Source organism: Petaurus breviceps, unplaced genomic scaffold, assembly GCF_028583685.1.
Source record: "Petaurus breviceps papuanus isolate PSGF00001 unplaced genomic scaffold, PetGlider_PUasm1.0 90205, whole genome shotgun sequence".
NCBI lineage: Eukaryota > Metazoa > Chordata > Mammalia > Diprotodontia > Petauridae > Petaurus > Petaurus breviceps.
In genome coordinates this window covers 1044696-1065054 of record NW_027187196.1, presented here as the reverse complement: position 1 = coordinate 1065054, position 20359 = coordinate 1044696, and the positions used below count along the sequence as shown (strand labels likewise).

At 41.3% G+C, this 20359-nt stretch overlaps 1 protein-coding gene across 2 annotated transcripts in view; it reads right to left on the bottom strand.

The window, feature by feature from the left end:
- Positions 1-20359, bottom strand: part of DACH2 (dachshund family transcription factor 2) — a 138789-nt gene that overhangs the window by 68246 nt on the left and 50184 nt on the right. For both annotated transcript variants that reach the window (XM_069107741.1, XM_069107742.1), the window contains exons 3-5: positions 19467-19639; positions 5845-5980; positions 3340-3420 (exon numbers count right to left, since the gene is read on the bottom strand). In XM_069107741.1, the coding sequence (XP_068963842.1) occupies positions 3340-3420; positions 5845-5980; positions 19467-19639 (390 nt within the window). The remainder of the gene's footprint in view (positions 1-3339; positions 3421-5844; positions 5981-19466; positions 19640-20359) is intronic.

Genomic DNA, 20359 nt, shown 5'->3' with positions numbered 1-20359 from the left:
ACTCTTCTCCTCTCCTCTGGTCTACTCTCCTTTCCTTTGGTCTCCTCTCCCCTCTGGTGTCCTCTCCTCTCCTGTCCTTTGGTCTCTTCTATGATCTGGTCTAGTCTACTCTCCTCTCTCCTCCACTGCAAGACATGTCATCATTTCCCTGATGCCGTGGTCCTCTTTGAGAACCAGGGACAAATACAACAACCAAGCTAACAAAAGAGGGGAAAATGTTGTAGGGAGAGTTTGCCTAAATGTTAAGAAAACATTTGATAAAATATTTCATGCCATTCTTGTGGAAAAGATGGAGAGATGTAGATTAGAATAAGAGTGCCATTAGATGGATTCAGAATTGACTGAATGGATGAACTCATTAATGGCTCCGTGTCAACTTGGTAGGAGGTCTGTAGTGTAGGGCCCCAGTGATCTGTGCTTGGTCTGGTACTGTTTTTATGTTTTTCTCATTGCTTTGGATAAAGGCTTAGATGGAATGTGCATGATACCTGCCGATGACATTTAGTTGGATGAGTTCACTACCACAGGGGATAACGGAAGATTGAGCCTGGCAAGAGCCTTAGGAGGAATCTACCAAGATAAAATTCAACAAGGATAAATGACAAGTCTTATACTTGGGTTCAAAAAATCAAATTCACAGTTGGCAGTCAAAAAAAAACCAATGGAATTTGGGGATGCATTAAGAGAGGCTTGAGTTCCAGCAAGAGGTGAAAAGCCCTCTGTACATCTGGATGCTACTCTCATCAGCCCACATCTAGAATATCACATTCATCTCTGGACATGAAGTGGGAGGAGGGCACTGAGAAGCTTCAAAGCGTCCCAAAGAAGGCAGCCAGCGTGATAAAGGCCCGTTAGGCCATGTCATGTGAGGGCAGGTTGAAAGAACAAGAGAGTTCAGTCTGCAAAGGACTTCAGCTGAGGGGAAAGGCATGATCATCTTTATAACAAAAAGGAAGAATTAAACTTGGTCATCTTGTTCTAACATGGAAGTACTGGAGCCAATGGGGGAATGTAGGTTCGGTAACAAGCACAATTTCCTAACAATCAGAGTAGACTAGAGCTTGAATGGGCTGCCATGGGAAGTGGGGGGTTCCCCATTCCTGAGGGGTATGTCTGTGTGGCTAAGGTCCATCTCCTCCACACCAGACCACATCCAGCACCATATCCTAGCAAGGTTGCAGAACACCTAAAGTTCTATCTAAATGAGGTCAAAAGTCACCAGTTTACCTGCTTGTTCCCACCATCAAATACCACAGAAAAACACAAATTCATGGCTTGAACAAGTTTACAGGATATTGTAGCCAAAATGGCTAGCCTCCAACCCTCACGTAGACATGCATTAAAATGACTTTCACATGTGACTCCATGGCTGATAGGAAACTACCTGCTTTGAGAGGTCTGCTACCCTGATTATCACATAATTTTCCAAAGGCTACTCTTTGGGAGGCATGCGGTAGCCATACCTCCCCAAATGTCCTCACTGTCTGAAAATGTTGAGATACCAACAAAGCTGGTGCTTTTACAGCTTGCAGATCTATAAATCATTTTTAAAATCATGATGATATTACTCAAAGCAGATGTGAAAACAGATGTTTGCCAGTCATATAAACTGCCTACTCGTCATACTTAATAAATGTTGATAGTCCTACTTCTACTATATTCCCTTTTAATAACTAAAAATGTATTTGAGTAAAATATATTTTGTCTTAATAAACAGAAGGGAACTGGTAGAACTTGACAAAGGAAATGCCATTTGCAGGAAAGTTCTTCACTCTATCCATAGTAAGGGTCAACATGCCACCCTGTATATTAATGTCCTCACCAGGATGTAAAGATGGGACCAGCCTATTTGATTGAAATGGGTAAAACTGTGCTGTTCCACAGCAAGAGATTTTGAAATGCCAATACATACCACTGGGTAGCTTATTAAAATCAGCCGTCATACGTCAGTTCTAGCACTCCAGCTGATTGTTCATAAGACTCAACGAGTACCTTGGAACCCAGGCCAAATCCTAGATTTAGACCTCCTGGCTCATGCGCAGTTTGCAGTGATGAATCCTATATGTGTCCTTTACAGCCTGAGACCACCTCCAGAAAAACTGCTTTTACAGTTAGAATGTCCTTCAAGTAGCCATAGCTAGGCACAAATAGAAGGTCTCAGGAAACAAAATTTCTTAAGGTCATAGATGCAGAGTCAATCCTAAACTCCAATCTGACTGCCTCTTTGAATACAGGCCATTCCCTTAACAATGCACTGAATGTAGGAGTTTAATATACTCCACCTAGACTGAGAGACATACAACTACTCGGAAATAAATCATCTGCATCTTGGAGCCCCACAGGGTATAGCCTTTCAGTGTCTGGCTGAAAAAAGACTTAACATGTGGCAAGGAAATCAACCATGGATCAATGAAATGAAAACCATGCCTTATTCCAAATCCAAACTAAAATGCTCATCCATATAATTAGTAAGCAAGTACAGTAAGTTGAATCCAGCAAGGACTTTGCAATTTTTCTGTTAACCCATGAGCTCAAGGAGGAGAAGGTCTGAAGCTCAGAGAGAGAGTGAAAAGCTACCTCTGGTGATAAGCAAATGGGCCAGCAAACTATCTTGGGAGGCTGGAATTAGGGTCTCACCCTTGATGACAGCTTCATGAGGCAAACCCTCCAGCCCAGCCGTCTGTATGTTGATAGATTTCCCTTTGTTCCATCAGTTTCAGGATCTGGATTCAGCTGCCATGGCAGCAGTGTGGTCAGTAAGCCTCTTCTCTATGCACAAATCTCCCAAGAGGATAGAGGAAGAAAGGGTGCGGAGCGGTGTGTGCAGGGGGAACTAAATGCCATACCAAAAGCAAAAGTGCTCATAAACAGATGAGCAAGGCCAAGGTGATTCGCATAAGTCTTCTATGGAAAGACTCAATGGATATATGTGATTAGTGATCTTTAAACACACAACCACAAAGGAAAAATCAGGCTTTGGATTCAGAAGTACCTACCTATTTTAGTTCCCAATCTTGTTAGCATTTATAAATGTAAACAAGAATAATATCATAAAACATCTATTAAATAAGAGGTGGCCCAAATCACTCTGTGTATTCCTCCTTTAAAAAGGTGAGCCTTTTTGGCCTAAGAACAGAGGAACTTTGGGATTCTTCTCTAAATTGTTCTTAAGGTAAAATAAACAAGTTATTTTAATAGATACATTATGGCCAAGCCCAAGATTTGCCTAAAGTTGAAAGGGTTCTTTGTAAGTGGTGACAAAAATGAAAATGTAATGCTGAGTAGCATCAGCTGAGTGTACAGTCTTGCAATGCATATGCCACAAAGAAAAGATCTTACCTCTCTCCTTCTGGTGCTTTTTTGGATTCGATCCATTATCTTGATCAGTGAACTCTCCCTCTCTATTGGCAGACATTATAGCTACAGAGAAGAGAGAGCACTAAGTGACATGTGAAAAAAGGAACCAAAGACAAGAGAACCTCACAGATGATTAAAGGATTTCCTTTGTATTAGCATGGTATTTACTTCTCCATTTACTTATAAGCTAATTCTACTCAACACACATTTGTTGGGCACTTACTGTGTGTGAAAGGTGTCAACATGGTATAGAATGAGAGGCAGCAGAAAGCCTCACCTCTGAGCCGCCCTGCCTGTGACCATGGGCATGTGAGGCAGCTTCTCAGCAGCCCCAGAAAATTCTCCACTCTACATTGCCGAGGAGGAAGAGAGGTGACAATCTGCATGTGCCGGGGATACAAAGAATTGCACACATGTACTATATGTATATATAAATCATATGTTGTATGTATACATGTAGTACATTTCAATCATAAATGGTATATTTCCTTGTTTCATTTATTTTTATCTTGAATGTAACAAACATTAAATGAAATGGGCACATCCCATGAAGCCAAAGATCTCTATTATTTACAGCTTGTGCTTCTTTCTAAATATATAATAATTCAACCTGTAGCTTTGAAAGTTTTCCTCCTTGTCTATGACTTGTTTTGGCCTTCCTTCTGTTCTCTTTTGTGCGTTTTCAAAAGAAGATGCCTCAATGAGCATCTTTTCTCTTTTTTATCCCCCCACTCCCTTCCCCAGCTCCTATGTGAAACAAAGAAAAATCGGGCCCATGTAACAAATACACAGTGTCAAGCAGAAGAGATTCCTCCACTGGCCGTGTCCAAAAACAAATCTTATTTTATCAAGGTATTTTCTAGAAATCTTTTTGAAAAGTGAGTCATTTGAAACTTTGGCTCTATTAAATGCTAACCTACACTCCAACTGACTTTATAAATAGCTCATAGTAGACATGAGAGAGATCCAAATTTATGGGTGGCAAGTCAAAGTCTTGTACTGTTGAATAAACACTGAACATTCAGAAGAAAAAAGCAACAAGAACTCTCATTTTGGGGTGTATACTTTCTTTGTTCTCAATTCAGTTTTAACATCCCTTCTCTGCAATTAGAAATTTCACATATAATTGAATCTAGAACTTTGATTTAAAGTTTTAGTACAAGAAATCATTTTTGTCATTGCCCTCATATTGGTTTGAACAAGCAGGAAATATCTAAAACAAATCTGTCATCAGTTTTTTTTTCCATGACTATAGTTCAAGTATACTTATAGACTATCGGAGAGATATTAGATACTGGTTTTGATTCTGCTGATTTGAGAGAGAGAAAATGGCCCATTTGCTCTCTGTGCTTGTTTTCAGATACAGAATCAATCAGAACCTTGGCTTGTATTTCCAACAGTAAGGATCCAGATCTTTATCACATATACCCCCTTGTGTGGAGACTGGTGAGGTCACAGAAACACTAATGGCCTGTGCAAGGGTCAGGCTCCCCAACATAATCTCACTGGTGCCAATCCCAAAGGGGCCGTAAACCCCCTAAGAGGTGACGACTGGCCCAGTGAGTGCCCATCAGCCCACAAGAGGACATGCCTGTTTCAGCAGGAGCACAAATCTTGTTACCAATGAGAGAGTGACTGTGCCTTCCCTGAAGATCTTGAGTACAGAGGTATCTCTCCTTTTTTTTATATTCTCCTTTTTTGCTATGGTAGGATTGTCAGGCAATGGGGACCATTCTTCCTAGCTCTATTGCTAAGTCTCATATACTCATCGACATTTTGCCACTCCAGCAGCGAAATGCCCCTCCCGATGGTAAGCAATTGACTTCCTACACCTGGGTAGGCTCAGGTAGTCTGAGACCAGGAAGAAAGGGAGCAGAACCCCATAAAGAAGCAGTTTAGTGGGGCTCCTTGTATGAGACACAGACTATCCAGGGACACAGAATCCTGAAGGCCATAACCAAGCTAGCTCTGATGGAAGGACAGGATGCATTTAGCAACTGTGAGAGGAGCTATCACATTTGTAACAAATCAGACAAGTCTGCATCCTTCTGTTCATCAGCTCTTTAAGGGGCATTTGACTTTCTACCTCTAGTACACAGCAGGGAATTGAATGTAGCAAGCACATGCCACGCCCACCCTAAGAAATTAAAGAATCTGATGGCCTCCCAACACCCCCCACCATTAGTGGCCCATTTTTTAAATTTATTTTTATTTATTTGTTTGTTTGTTTGTTTATTTTTATGAGCAATCGGGGTTAAGTAACTTGCTCAAGGTTACATGGCCAGTTATGTCTGGGTGTGGTGCTAAGTATCTGAGCCCGGATTTGATCCCCAGGTCATCCCGACACTTGAGCCAGTGCTCTTACTCGCTGAGCCACCTGGCCGCCACTTTAAATTTATTTTTATTTTTTTAGTGGCTCATTTTCAACAAGACTATTTCAGATACCTTGAGTTGGGTGTTGGGGGCCAGTGAGGAAGAGATACTCACCAAATCTCTCTGGAGTGTGTTCCATCTGAGAAGGAGAGCTGCACATGCTGCTGCTGTGATGAGAAGACTCAAGGCTCACAGGGCGAAGGCCCTCATCCAAAGAAGGAGCAGGTGAAGGGCTCGCCTGAATCCTCTCCTTTAAACAAAAACAGAAATCATTTCTGCATAAGAAGAGGAATGTTCACTGTTTCTGGAGAACCACGTCAAGCCAGACACTATGAAAAATTCAATCATTTATTGGCATGACATTTCTAAGTTCCGTGTCTATGGGTAGAAAATGCTTGGCCTTAGTGACATCTAGTTATGTGAAGTAGATTACCACTCTAGTGCATTAATAAATTTTAATGTGCCTGGCAAGTTTTCTATTTGCCACAGATTGGAAGGGTTTCTATCCATGTGGCTTAAATAAAACTTTTCCAAACATGCATACACAAAGTGAATGCTATTCTTGTGGGTCTCTAGTAAGAGGCTCTCTTACATCTTATTAACTCTAATGAGTGACTTGGTGATGTAAAGATGTGCCCATTCAGGTCCAAAACCTACAAACAGTGGTTTCTGGTCCATATGGAGAACTTCTCCAGAAAAAAAGCCAAGTGATAATCTAGAAGGACTATACTTCGCCTGCTGAGCCAATGCCAGGGCTTGACTTTGAGACCAGCCATTTTACAGACTGTGCCTGGGCATCCCAAGGGTGTGCCAGTGCTAGTCACAGAAAGAAGACAGGAGAACAAAACTGAAGGGGACACATGGAGCCAAAGGAGACAAAACGAGCCCTGTTTGCAAATGACATGGTGGGAGGATAACAACTAACACCAATCTCACGCCTTCTGACCCTTACAACCCTGAGAAGTAAGTGTTATTATTACCCCTATCTTATATATGAGGAAACTGAGGCAAATGGAAATTAAATTATTTAGTCCGAGCCACATAGGCCAGTACTAAATTCTGCGGCTCCATCTGACCTCAGGCCTTCCTGATTCCGGGTCTGGAGCTCTCCCCACTGTGCTAACTATAAGGGTGCTTAGAAAATTCCAGAGAATCAATGAAGAAAGTGAGACCATTAATAGCTACAGCTCAGTTATCTAATGAAGTTATAAAATAAATGACAGCAGCAGCATATACTTTTAAAATAATGGAACAAAGGGTAAGAGAAATTCCATTCGAAATAAACACAAAATATATCAAATAGCTGGGAGTTGCCCTGCTAATACACACACACACACACGCACACAAAGACACATGCACACATACAGACACACATGCACATGCACTCACACACGCACTTTCACACACACAAAGACACGCACACACACACTCACACACACGCACTCACACACACACACACACACACACACTCTCTCTCTCTCTCACATGTGATTCATATAAATCTAACCACAAAATACTTTTGACAGAAATAAAGGAGACAAATAATCGGTGAGATTACTTGGCCTTTTTCACATTAATTCTTCAAAGGCTGCACAAACAATTTGGAAATCTCCTGGGGAGAGTGTATTTGTCTGATGCAGATTATATCGAAGAGCTGGTATTTGACACGTATGCCCGCCATTTTACAGTGTAATACCTCCTCATCATAACCATGTGCATATTTCTTTTCTTACATATCTATTAAACCTCAATTAGTGAGTTATATAATCATCTGGTACTTAATTAACACTTAATAACTTTAATGAAATGAATAACAGTCATTGAATAGAATAGTTATAGCTCTGTATGCTAATTAAATACCAGCTGATCATTTTAAAAGTTTATCACATTTTAAGAGGCATTCAGCTACTATTGGGCCCCCATTACAGGGTTTTGTGATCCTTGCCCTTTACTTTGAAATTTCAGCTAATCTGCAGCATTACATCTAATTTTGAGGAAGGAAAGGTCAAAAAAAGGGAAAAAAAGAATGGGCTGGAATCCTGCAATGAGTTACAATGGCAGCAGGTTGACCTTTCCAAGGCTTGCCTGGCCTAGGCAAACCAAACCATTAAAAACCTCATAGTTTCCTTTAAAAATAGTATTTCTTCAATTGTAAAACAACTCAAAAATCCTGGTTTCTCCATCTATTTTCTAAATAGTTGTGCATATTGAGGGAGGGTATATAGAGATGTATTCTATAAGGCCTTTATTGGCTCTGTGCCAAAACCCAAGGAATAAAGTATCAACTGTTCGTCATTCAGTTGTGAATTCAAAAATTAGAAATTTGCTGGGAAAATATGGGATTTATCAAATTGCATTTCTGCATAATGTAAATTTAAATGGATGGACTGGGACAAAGCTTCCCAGTAGTTCCGTAAAAAACAGAAGTGAACCAACTACATTACACACTCAGTAATATATGCCACCCTTTGATGGAAAATATTGGAATGATTCAGAAGTTGATGATGTGGAAAAGGAAAGAGCTCCAGCTGACAAGATCAGCATTTGCTCATTCTGCCTGATATTCAATCAAATCTCCATTCTAAATAAAGTTTTAAGAAAGACAGAGTCCATGAATCGAAAATGGTGCTAAGAGGAATATAGGTCGTAACACCAGAATACAGTATCTCCGAGAATTTCGTACATCTTGAAATGACTAAATAGTCTTGAGACACATCATTTATTCTGAAACCTGCTCTCTGCCATTTTCAGCAGCCCATTCTCACGTGACATGATGAACTAACTTTGGCAAAACAATTCACGGTGTGGTGATTAAGAGTGACAGTCAGATTTTCCATGGAGCATTTCTTTCTGCACGATGGTTTTGCATCCAGTAATTTCCCAATTTCGGAGGGCTACAGTTTCTCTTAGAAAGTGCTAGAGTATATTCTCAACATGCAAACTGCTTTCACCAAGGCCAAACTCCCATCACTGATTGAGAATTCGTCTATTCCAAGCATCCCTGTGGCCGTCTGAGGCTGAGCTGCTTCTGACATAATGAAGAGCCCCATGCCCAGCTTCTTCCTTGCAAGTAAACAGATCCATTTTTCAGTCCTGTAATCAGTATGCATCTAGTTAGCTACTTAACAGCAATGTGCCTTGCTTCATTAGGTAGCTACTGTGGTGGCTCAGCCTAGTTAAAATTTCACAGCAAGTTAATCTGTTTTATTACAAATGAGAACACAAGTGATAATATCCTCACCATTTGCCAAACACAGGGTTAACAGTATTTGTAACAAATCAATGAGGCCATTGAAATAGGAAAATTGCAAATGACGCCCTCTCCTGCTTTTTTACACACTGATGACTTCATTTGATTTGTCACTTCTAAATTTTACAATCCTGTTCCTGCTAATATCCTTGAGCTTGGGGGGTGGGTGTGGTTTTTTTTAAATCCTTGCATTCAAGAGATCACTGTTCCATCCAAAGTAATTCAGGCCAGTTTTGCACAGATACACTGAGAGCAGAAGGCAGGGCTCCTCTGAAGCGAGCTTTCCCAGTTACACATCCCCATCAGCCTTTCCTGTGAGACTTAACAGTCACCCCTGAGCCTGAAGTTTGGCACTGGTTTAAAAGTGCATGGACAAAAGGGATTTTTCAAGTTTGGAATCTTATAGATTTGTCTACTCCATCTTAACTTTCCAGTGATGGACCATAAATGTTAAGAAAACTGCTGAAAATGTTCAATCCCTTTGCAAAACTATCTAGTGCTGGACCACACACGTAACTACAAAACTCAGTACTGTTAGATTTTAGTCCCAGTCTAGACTGATGGCAGTCACTCACTCTGCCAGTTTTGAGGAACGTCTTTGAATTCACCCCTGTACATTCTTTTGTAATAGAGTATACAAAAAGCACTAAAATCACAGTATACACATGTATACAGTCATTTTTAATGGCTGCTTTAATGTTGATGTGTTGACTGATATGATATGATATCAATCCTTATCAAACATTCAGTGGGCTGAACAATATAGAACTTATCTTTTCCTTTCCTTTTATTTAATTTGAATTCAACTACTACTGCAATTCTTCTTCCCAATGACAATCTATGAATGAGTTCCTAAAGGATTTAATGGCATTTCACTGGTGATGAGTTCATTTTGGAAGTTTGTCTGACTGCTAGCTATTTTGTTCATACATTTATCTTGAGATTTCATATTTAATCGATGGACTCTTTCTGTGCTGTCACCAGGGCTCTGCAGATGCAAAACAGTTTGGAATTTGCCAGTCCTTGATAATGAAACTAATGGCAGGCAGAAAGTATTTTTTGCTGGCCTTTATCTGTTCTTAGGCAGAAACTGAGGGCTAAAAGTGGTGGCAGTGCAAAGAGTCAAAAACCGTGCTGTAACTGACAGCAATATCTAACACCAAGAGCCATTCCCCACTATATAAGTGGTGAAAAGATATGAGCAAACTATCAAAGACCACATGGAAACATGCTCCAAACCACTAATATTAAGAGAAATGTACATTATAACACTAAGGTTTTGCCTCAGACCATGCAAATTGCTAAAGGTGGAAAAAAAATATGAAAGGCACACAGTGTTAGATGAGCTATGAGAAGACAGGCACATTTTTTGCCGAGCCATGAAATGATCCAACCATTCTGGATTTCATTTTGGAATAAGGGCAAAGTGGCTAAACAGCCTATACCCTTTCACCCAGCAACCCCATTAATGGATCCATCCAACCAAGGAATCCAAAGAGAGAGAGAGAGAGAGAGAGACAAAGGTTGTCTATATACCAAAATATTCATGGTAGCACTCTTTCGAGTACCAAAGAACTAACTGGACACAAAGTGCATGAGTGTCCACAGATGGGGAAATGGTTGAAATTGCTATATAGAAACATAAAATGTTATTACAGTATAAGGTCAGGGATGATTGACATAAATAATTAAGATAAATATGAAAATGTTTGCATAAATGGATTGGGGAAATAAATAAAATTGTAAAGGTAGTACAGGGCCAGTTTATGGAGATCTGTAAAAGCCAAGCAGAGAATTTTTAGATTTGGTCCTGGTATTCTGAAAGCCATGGGGGAAACAATGCCTTTGAAAGTATTACACAGAATTATAAGGGTTTCCCTAATCAAGGTCCCCAAACAATGTGCATTTCTTCCCATCTGCTTTAAAAAACAAAACCAAAACTTTGCAAATTGGTTTCTCAAAGGATGTTCTGCCACCTCCACAATCCTGAAAAAGAAGCAAACATTTAAAAAGGCTCCTCATATCCTGAAAAGTTGGGGAACTACTGCTTTCTCTTAAATGAAGTGACAGAGAACCTCTAAGAGGGTGGTAAACTTTTCAACAATGATTTTCCTAAGATTTATCCTAGTGAATGATTGTCATAAATATGAGTTAAGAATGGCATATGATTGGTGATGGAAATGGAACAACCAGTAAGGAGATGGAGGGGGTAACCTTGTTTGGTTGGGGAGCAAGGAGCCCCATCATGTCTCCTGTTTTCATCTTGCTCTGGAACAAGGATGAATGCCATGAATGGGAGAATATCCAGAGTTAAACAGGAGAATATATGGTTCCAAAATTGTGTTGTGGGCTTGGACCTTTGCCACCCAAACAAAAAAGAAGAAAAAAGAAAAAGAAAAAAGGACATACACCCCTGCTGTCCCCAATTCATCTTAATCTAATGCTTTATTAGATAATAATGGTCTTGTATTTTTCCAAAAGCCCTTATGAGAAGATTCAACTAGAGATTTTTTCAATGAATTTGAATGATCACAAAACCTCCTCTCTCTGTGTTGACTAATTTTGAATACCAGATGTTCCCATGCTAATGCCACTGCCTTGTGACCATTTCCTATCAATTCATTAATTGCCAGCTGCTCAGCCAAACAAAAACCACAGCTAATCAGATGGCATTGGGAAAAAGCCAAAGAACAGCTCCCCACTTTGCTCTTTCTTAAATTAGTAATCATAGGGAAGAGCATGGCAGCTTTCATTCTGACATTACAAAGTTGCCCATAAATGAATAAACAATATGAAAATATCTCCCGGGGGCTAGGCCGTCACATGGTAGGGGCAGTCTTACCTACCTCTGCCCTCTTCATGCTGCCATGTTGGCAACATAATCAAAGGACAAATGGGGTTCTATAGGCCTAACACCAATTGTAACACTAGATCCAATTCTTGTTGTAGATGCATGAAAATTAGCTACCAATGCTAGTAGTTGTGCCAGAACCACAAGTTACTATGTGCCTGGCCTAATGATATTCCCAGACTTGCTAATGGAAAAAAAGTAGTGGTTTGCGATTTGTCTTGTCTTTCCCAACTAATTCAATATCACTCATTATACTTAATGTTGGAAATGCTTCCCAAATGTTAATGTTCATTCATTGATTCAACAAGTAGTTATTGAGCCTCTACTGTGTGTATGGCATTGTGAGGGGATGCAAAGGAGTAAGACACAGTCCATCCCTTCCCAGGATGCTTTTTGATAAAGTGCAGATGCCCACAGTTCACATTAAAGACTCCATTCAAACATCCAAAGGCCATATTCAAAACAACATCAGATCATCTCCCAGCTTTGAATCAGAACCTCCAGCCAAGTTTTCCCCTGTGCCAAGGCTCATCAAAACTTCCTTTCTGGATGCCTAGGTGCCCTCTACACAGAGGAGGCCAGTAGTTTGGGTCACATTCTGCCGTGGCACCAGCCCAGATCTGCAGTAACTGGAACAAAGTCTGCTGCTGACCCGAGCCAACTCTATGCTAAGGTGCTGGCTCTGAGTTCCCATTACAGTTCCTACAGAGAACCTACAGCATAGGCAATAACTCCAGAACTGCTTTCAGTATGTCTTCTGTTTCATTTCATTGTTTAACTCAAATTGAGAAGGTGCTAAGGGAATCCTCCTTCTAACTCTGTGTCTTGTAGGTCATGCCACATATAGGGGGCAAGAAATACACATGTCAGCAACAATACAGAGAAGCCTTTGGCAATATAAGACAGCTCCAATCCAATATACATCACTCCATATAATACTACCACAATCCTTGCAGCACCCTTCCATAGCTGAGACTTCCTGGAAAACTAGTGTACTCTCTCTCTCACTCTCTCTCTCTCTGTGTCTCTCTGTGTCTCTCTCTCTGTCACTCTCAGACACTTAGACACACACACACACACACACACATATACACCCCAGAATTGAAGGAATTCTCAAACACATATGATTATGGACTGTTCTTCCACCTAGCTATTTCCTCAGTGTGAGTGTTTTGAATATGACTGAGATACATGTTTAATTAATAGAAGAACAAATAATACGAAGTGATTTCCAAAGGCTAGGAAAAGATAAAGAGACTGCAGAGACCTTCAAGTCATGCAGAGCTGCGGCTGAGGAGACAAGCAGATGAACAAAATTCGCGGATCCAAAAAGTAATGACCATCTCACATGTTCTACTCATACATGGCCATGATGACCAGATCGATACCTCCTATGGGCATTATCACTTATCAATTTTTGCCACCCAAAGGCTCTGCTCAAGAGAATTCCTTCCAGACTCACACACACCTATTTGTTTATGGGCAAAGAAAACCTGAAAGTAGTCTCCACTCTGTCCCTGTTGGCCATGGCAACCTAGAAAGGAAGCTTCTGTGTTAAAAGGGAAAAGGAGTGCTGGGCTTGGGGCCAGAAAGGCTTAGCTCTAGGGCCTGCCTCTGACACCCACCTGTTGTGATCCCAGGAAAGTCACCTAGTTTCTAACTGTTACCTTCCATTTCTGTAAATGAGCATAATAAAAGCCCGTTGAGAATCGACTCGTGTCTTATTCATCTCTGATATTTATTTTCCTCTCTCTGGAACGAACACAATGCCTTGCACCTAACAGGTACTCAATATATGCTGAATGAACAGAAAAAAATGTCACCTAACATTCCACACACACTCTGAAGCAGCAAGGTGGCACAGCACTGGACCTAAGAGGCGTGAAGGCCTGATTTCAAATCCAGCCTCAAACACTTACTAACAGTGTGAGCCCAGGGGCAGGCCAGTCATCTGATCTCTGCAGACAATAAGAAAAAGGCAATAATAAGACCACCTACCTGCCAGAATGTGCATGTGATTGGGGGGGGGATGCTTTGGATCATCACAGATAACTCAGGAATGAAGAATACAGCATATAGAAGGTGGAGATTGGGGAAATTAAGGCAAAGCAAATGGCTGGTGCTGCATAGAGAACTAAAATTAACTCAGAAAGCCCTGGCTCCAAATCCGACTCCTAGAACTCAGTAGCTGGGTGACACTGGACAAGCCACTTAACCTCTATCCCTCTATACAGTTTCTTTCAGTAGCTCAAGTAAGGCAAAGAAGGGAAGGGCCCTGGCTAAGGAAATCTCCCAGATTCTTTGCATATTCTCAGACAGTGCTACTGCTTAAAGGGGAGGTGGGAAGGAAGACCTTCCTACATTGACTTTCAGAAATATTTTCGAGAAGAGTTTGGTCAAGAAGGAGCGGGTGACAGAGCTTGGTTTGGGAAAATGACTGGCAAAGTTGTTTCTTTGGAGGGAATAAAGCACATTGTTTGGGGGCCCTTGACTAGGGAAGCATTTACATTTCTTCCAAAGGGGTTGTTTCCCCCAATAAGAGCTCCAGAATCCCAGGATGGTGCAAGGACTGCATGATTCCACTGCCTGCCCAGGGCGGAGAGTCACCACTGAATGCTCAGGTGTGCAGTAAGTGCCAGCCCCCTGAGCAGCATTTTCCTTAGTATCTGCAAGGAGCATTCAAACAAATACCAGTAGACTGTCACAGGACAATAGATACCCATCTTATTGAATATGCAATTCATCACAGTTGTCTGCTTCTCCCCCAATTTTCTTTTGAAAGAGCCAGGAAATTAAGAAGCAAAAATACTAAATTAACAGACAGATGAAACGTTCAATTCTGAAAAGGAAAACAAATAAAAATCATTCCTCTCTAAGAGTTAGAAATCCTAGATTCCGAGAGGGCAGAAGTCCAAGGGTTGCCTAGAGCTAAATCTCTCTGAGCCTCAGTTTGTCCATCTATAAAATGGGAAGAGGAAGGGCAGTGAAGTGTATGTAGGACCAGTGATCTTTAAGGGCCCTTCCTGCTCGGAGAGCCTCTGATGATCAACAAAATTACTGGGTTTTGTCTGCTTCATCTATTTGGATGTTTCCTGATTGCATTTAACAATGGAAGATTGTATTTTGTTTTAAAGACCAGGCCTTATGACTCATATTTGTGATATGACTAACTAAAACTCAATGAAATGGTTTTGAAATTATTCCTGGGATTAGAAAAGTCAGTAGTTTCTGCCACATACAGAGCGCACACAATAAGCATTTGATAAATACTTGTTGGTTAATTGATAGGAAAGTTGAATTTTTTAAGGCAAAATAAGATCCATTTTGAGAAAAAAAAACTGAGGCAGAGGCAAGTCAATAATGATAAGAAGAGTAACGAACATTGGTATGATGCCTTAAGCTTTGGAATGTGCTTTACTGATGGAAACTCATTGATCTTTACAGCCCTGAGAGTTCCGAAGGTGGCACAATGGGAGAGGGGCATCTTTCGGACCGGCCCTATGATTTCATGGGGAGAGGAGATCCCTTCCATGACAGCCGACTGCTACCCTCTCTAGAGAAATAGCTGGGACACTGAGACATTAAGTAGGCTGCCCTGGGTCCCATATCCAGGAATTGACTATAGGCCTTTGCTGGAAGCCTAATTTTTTAGACTCCAAAGCTGACCTACACCAGGTTGCCTCTCCAAAGAGGCTCAAAGCTTAAGTAATTTGCCCAGGGTCACCATAGCTAGTCGGTATCCGGGGTAAAATTTCAACCCAGCTCTTTCCTACTAAGCCATGAAGAGTATTTCCCAGGTCATCCAACTAGAGGGACTATACAGTAAGAATTATGCATCTAAAATCCCTGTTTGAGCTGCTGGGGACTCTGGAACAGGAGTCTTCACAACGCTCTGAGCACTCAATAGATGTTTCCAGAACATTGAGTGAACAGAAACAAGAGGAGCCTAGAGTGACTGGAAACAAGAGGGACCCAGAGTGATCCTGGAAGTACAAGGTTATGGCTTAAAGCAGATTAGGAGGAACAGGCACTTGATCATCACAGGTTAGCATCGTGACACTTTGTTCTTTGGGGTGTCGTTTGTTACACACTATCCAAAAGTAGAAAGCTATCAGCAAAGTCCATCTGAGACAAAAATAATTACAAAAGCTTTCAGCAAATGAAGCCTTTTTGAGTTTTCACTATCAAAAAGTCACTAAATAGCTATATTTAGAGATTTCTTGCAAAAGACTTCAGTCCAGGGAATTACTTTCCGAGTTTCAGAGGCAGGAAATTTTTATGGCAGGATTGTAATTCCCTGAAAGTAGAGATTTATACTTGAAATGCTGACAGACCTTCAACTACAGTGATGGTAGCGGGTGACACTGTCATCACATTAGATGATATTATAGAAGGAAAGGAAGGTTTTGTGGGCCTGGTCATTGTGGCTCTGCCTGATTTATAGTATCCCTGTCAAAAAAGAAATCAAATTTCATAGTTATGACATTTCTTCCTGAAGTACTAAGTGTTAACTTTGCTGATCACGCAAATTTCACCAGGATGCCTTCCTTCTAAATGGCGACTGTGAAACAGAAGGCATGATGACTTCATCCAAGTCGTTTATAAAACAATTTAGTTATACTAATTTAAAAGATATTAATAGCATAGTGTAATAGGGACAAGAGTGCTGGGCTTGGAATCAGGAAGATCTACGTTCAAATGCTTCCTGTGACATTTAGGAGCTTAGGACACAAGTGAGAAAGAATTAGAATCTACCTGGTGGAGAGCCTTCCCTACGCTGTGTAAATGAGACTCTTTCCCTAATTTAGAAGTGTGGCTTCATTGGAAGCCCGGCGAGTAAGCTAGAAATGCTTTGATTTTTTTGTACTAATGAACAAATCTTGTGGAACTTTAAAAATTGTCCACTGAGGATGCTGACTTCTGGTAATTGTTACCTCAAGTAGACACCAAAAAGCACATTGGAAGAACACAGAAGAGGCAAAGAGATCTAATACGAGTGTGAAACTGGGCGCCGTGGAGATAGCTGGCACTTGTGAGCTGTGGATCTGCATGCTTGGCTCCTGTTTTTCAAGCAGCTCAGTGATTTCACTGGTATGAGAAGCTCCCGCTACTATATGCCACAGACTGGCACTACTAGCACTCCTACTCATAGGCCGAAAGCGTTGTCTGAAGGACTGACAGTTTAAATGACTTGCCCAGAGTCACGTGTCTTTGTGGGTCAGAGGTGGGACGTGAGTTCCGCTGTTCCCAACTTTAGGGCCAGCTCTCCATTCTGCCGTGCTCTTTCTCATGCTTCATGTATCATCTAGGCAGAAAGTATGGACTGTACTTAACCTGGACAAAGGTAAATCCTTTCATCTCTAAGTCAAAGAGAGAACAATTTACAAAGACAGTTCTCAACATGGTGTATCACTGTTAACTAAGCCCTAAACCTAGGTGCCTGCATGACTCTTCATGACCCATTTGGGGTTTTCTTGGCAAAGATACTGGAGTTATTTGTCATTTCCTTCTCTAGCTCCTTTTACAGATGAGGAAACTGAGGGAAACAGGGGTGACTTGCCCAGGGTCATACAGCTAGGAAGTATCTAAGGCCAGATTTGAACTCGGGGAAATAAGCCTTCCTCACACCAGGGCTGGCTCTCTGTCCACAGCAGTGCCACCTAGATGCCCAAGTTCTAAGAAGACGAGACTAACTGGTCGTCTTATTTATTGCCCCTTCTCCAGGTCCTTCATCTAAACTGCCTCTTTCTACAAATCTGATACCCAACATCGAAATTTCATTTATTTTTAAACTCTCCCTCCCCTCTGACAACCATGTAGTCCCCAAGTCTTACTGCTTCTTCAATATATCTATCCCTTCCTTTCTGGTCCCACTATCTCCTTCCTACCTACATTTCCTGACTATATCACCGTGTCTCCCTTTACTTACTCTATGCCCCAGATATTCCCTGAGCCTCTCCCCAGTGATGCCCTCGGTATCAGCACTTTTTTGTTCTAAGCTGCCCTTTCTCTTCTGTCAAATGCCATTTCTTCTTTGCATTGCTCACCCAAATTTGTACCATCACTTTCTTAGATGATCTCTCTTTTTCCTTGATCCCCACAGCCCTCTGAAAGAATTGCAATCTCAGACTTAGAAGGGATGTTCGTGGCTTATCTGGCCCATGGTCTCACCCTGTGTAGCAATCTCCATTCTAGGCTCTCCTACATCAAGCCTCTGCCTGAATTCTCCCAGTGATGGGAATTTCACAGATATAGGTCTGCAATGTCTAATACTTCTTCAGGATTAAGATTACATTCTACTTTTGATGTATTTCTCATTTTCTCTAATAGTCTGTAAACTCCCTGAGGGCAGACCATCCTACAAAATTTACACATATTTGTTGGCTCAAAGAACTTGTTGTCCCCTGAGGATAGCTTTCCATGCAACTGTGAGGATGTCCATGACCCTCTATTTCTCTGACTCTTATCTAATATCATCTTTCTGGTGGAACTATAAAGTTCTAACTGCCATTATCAATCAATGAGCATTTTTCCATGTCATAATGATGTTATGTTCAATTCCAGGCACCAGAACTTAGGCAGGACATTGATGTGCTAGACACCACTCAGGGGAAATGGTCAGGAGGGTAAAAGGTGTCAAGTATGTGCCACAGGAAGATCGGATGAAGGAATCTGGCTCACTTGGATGGAAAGGACAACATCTTTGGAGGGACATGAGATTGGTGATCAAGTATTTGAAAGACTGTCTTGTGGAAGAGGGGATTGAACTTGTTCTACAAGACAATCAGGTGGGACAATGGATAGAATACTTTGTCTGGAGAAAGGAAGACTCCTCGTCCTGAGTTCAAATTCATCCTCAGATACTTACTAGCTGTATGACCCTGGGCAAGTTGCGTCACCCTGTTTGGCTCAATTTTCCTTGACTGTAAAATGAGAATAATAACACCCACCTCACAGGGTTGTTGTGAGGATCAAATGAGATAATTGCAAAGTACCGAACACAGTGTCTAGAACGTAGGAACAGCTACATCAATGTTTACTCATCTCTTCCTTTCCTTTCCCCCAGGACAGAACCACGAGCAATGAGAGAAAGAAGCAGATTTCAGCTTGAAACCAGCAAAAAACTTCCTAATCACCAGAGCTGACCTATAATGGAAAGGGCTGACTTAGAAGGCAGAGAGTTCACCTTTCCAGGGGGTCTTCAGACAAAGTTGCATGACTGAGGTATACCGTAGAAGAGATTCTCAGTCAGGGGAAGGTTAGATTACATGGTTTCTGAAAGTCTGTGACTCGGCTAGAGCATCCTTCCTGTATGAAGATAATGCCAGTGACCTCACTTTGAGTTCTTCCCATAATGTGAATGGATTTGTCCTAATCCATCTCTTCTCTCTCACCTGGGTTATCCCTGCAGCCAGAGTTAAGAGTATAGTCTCTGGCAAATGGAATACTCTGGCTTACCCCGGAGTCACAACTCATATTCTGAACAGCACCAAGCGCTAAGTGACTGAGCCAGTGAAATGGCACTCCTCACACGTCCAATTTCCTTTTTAGTTACTGACCATGATCAGTGTGCATTTATTCCTCTCATATGATTTCCCCCAGCATCATCTCCTCAGTCTCATTGTTGCTTTTTACCTTAATGACAGAAGCCTCTGCCCTGGTGAGAGGACTATGCATCTGGGCTGCAGCAGCCATGTTGGCAATAGTATTGAGGTGGTTCATCTGATTCATCGCCATGGCAACTGATGCAGGAGGCAAAGTGACAGGCAGCAGTGGATGGGGCATCATCATAAATGGCAGATCAAGCCCTAAAAGAGACAGGATGGTAATATTAAAAGTGTTACTCTTCTCATTCAGGTAAAGCAAAATCACGTCTAAAATGTTTCTAAGGAATCATAAAAAGCTGGATCTAAATTCATCTCATTGCCTTTTAGCCATCAGACTCTACCCCCTTGGCTTACTGATAATCAAATTCATGAAATACCATATTGCTCTAGAATAATAAATCTAGTGTGTTTTTTAAAAAACTCATTTGCTTGCCCAACAAAGAAAACTGACATAAAATGCAAACACAGTTTATACCCCTCAAAGAAACTAATCTGGGTCTCCTTCCAATGTACATTAAACAAATGAGCTCTGCTCCTTTTGATCCTAACAGTATTGTAGGCAATTGTTATTAGCTTTCTTTGTATTACGTCTAAGAGCAAGGACCCCATGCTTGGAGTTTGAGAGTCAGTTAAGTCAATCAGAAAACGAAATTCTAGAGATCATGGCTCAAAAGGAAATATGAAAAATGTCATGGTGGCAAACAAAAGGGGCTTAACGAGCCAGCCCTCACCCTCTAACCAAGGAATCGAAGCAACAAGTGGCAAGAACCTACATGGCCATCTTGTAAAAGGTTCACCTTTCACTTTTTGGACATCAACTACTTTTCTGCACACAGTTCAAAAGAATCTTCATTGGTGCACATGCTTGAGTGTGTGTGTGTGTGTGTGTGTGTGTGTGTGTGTGTGTGTGTGTGTGTGTGT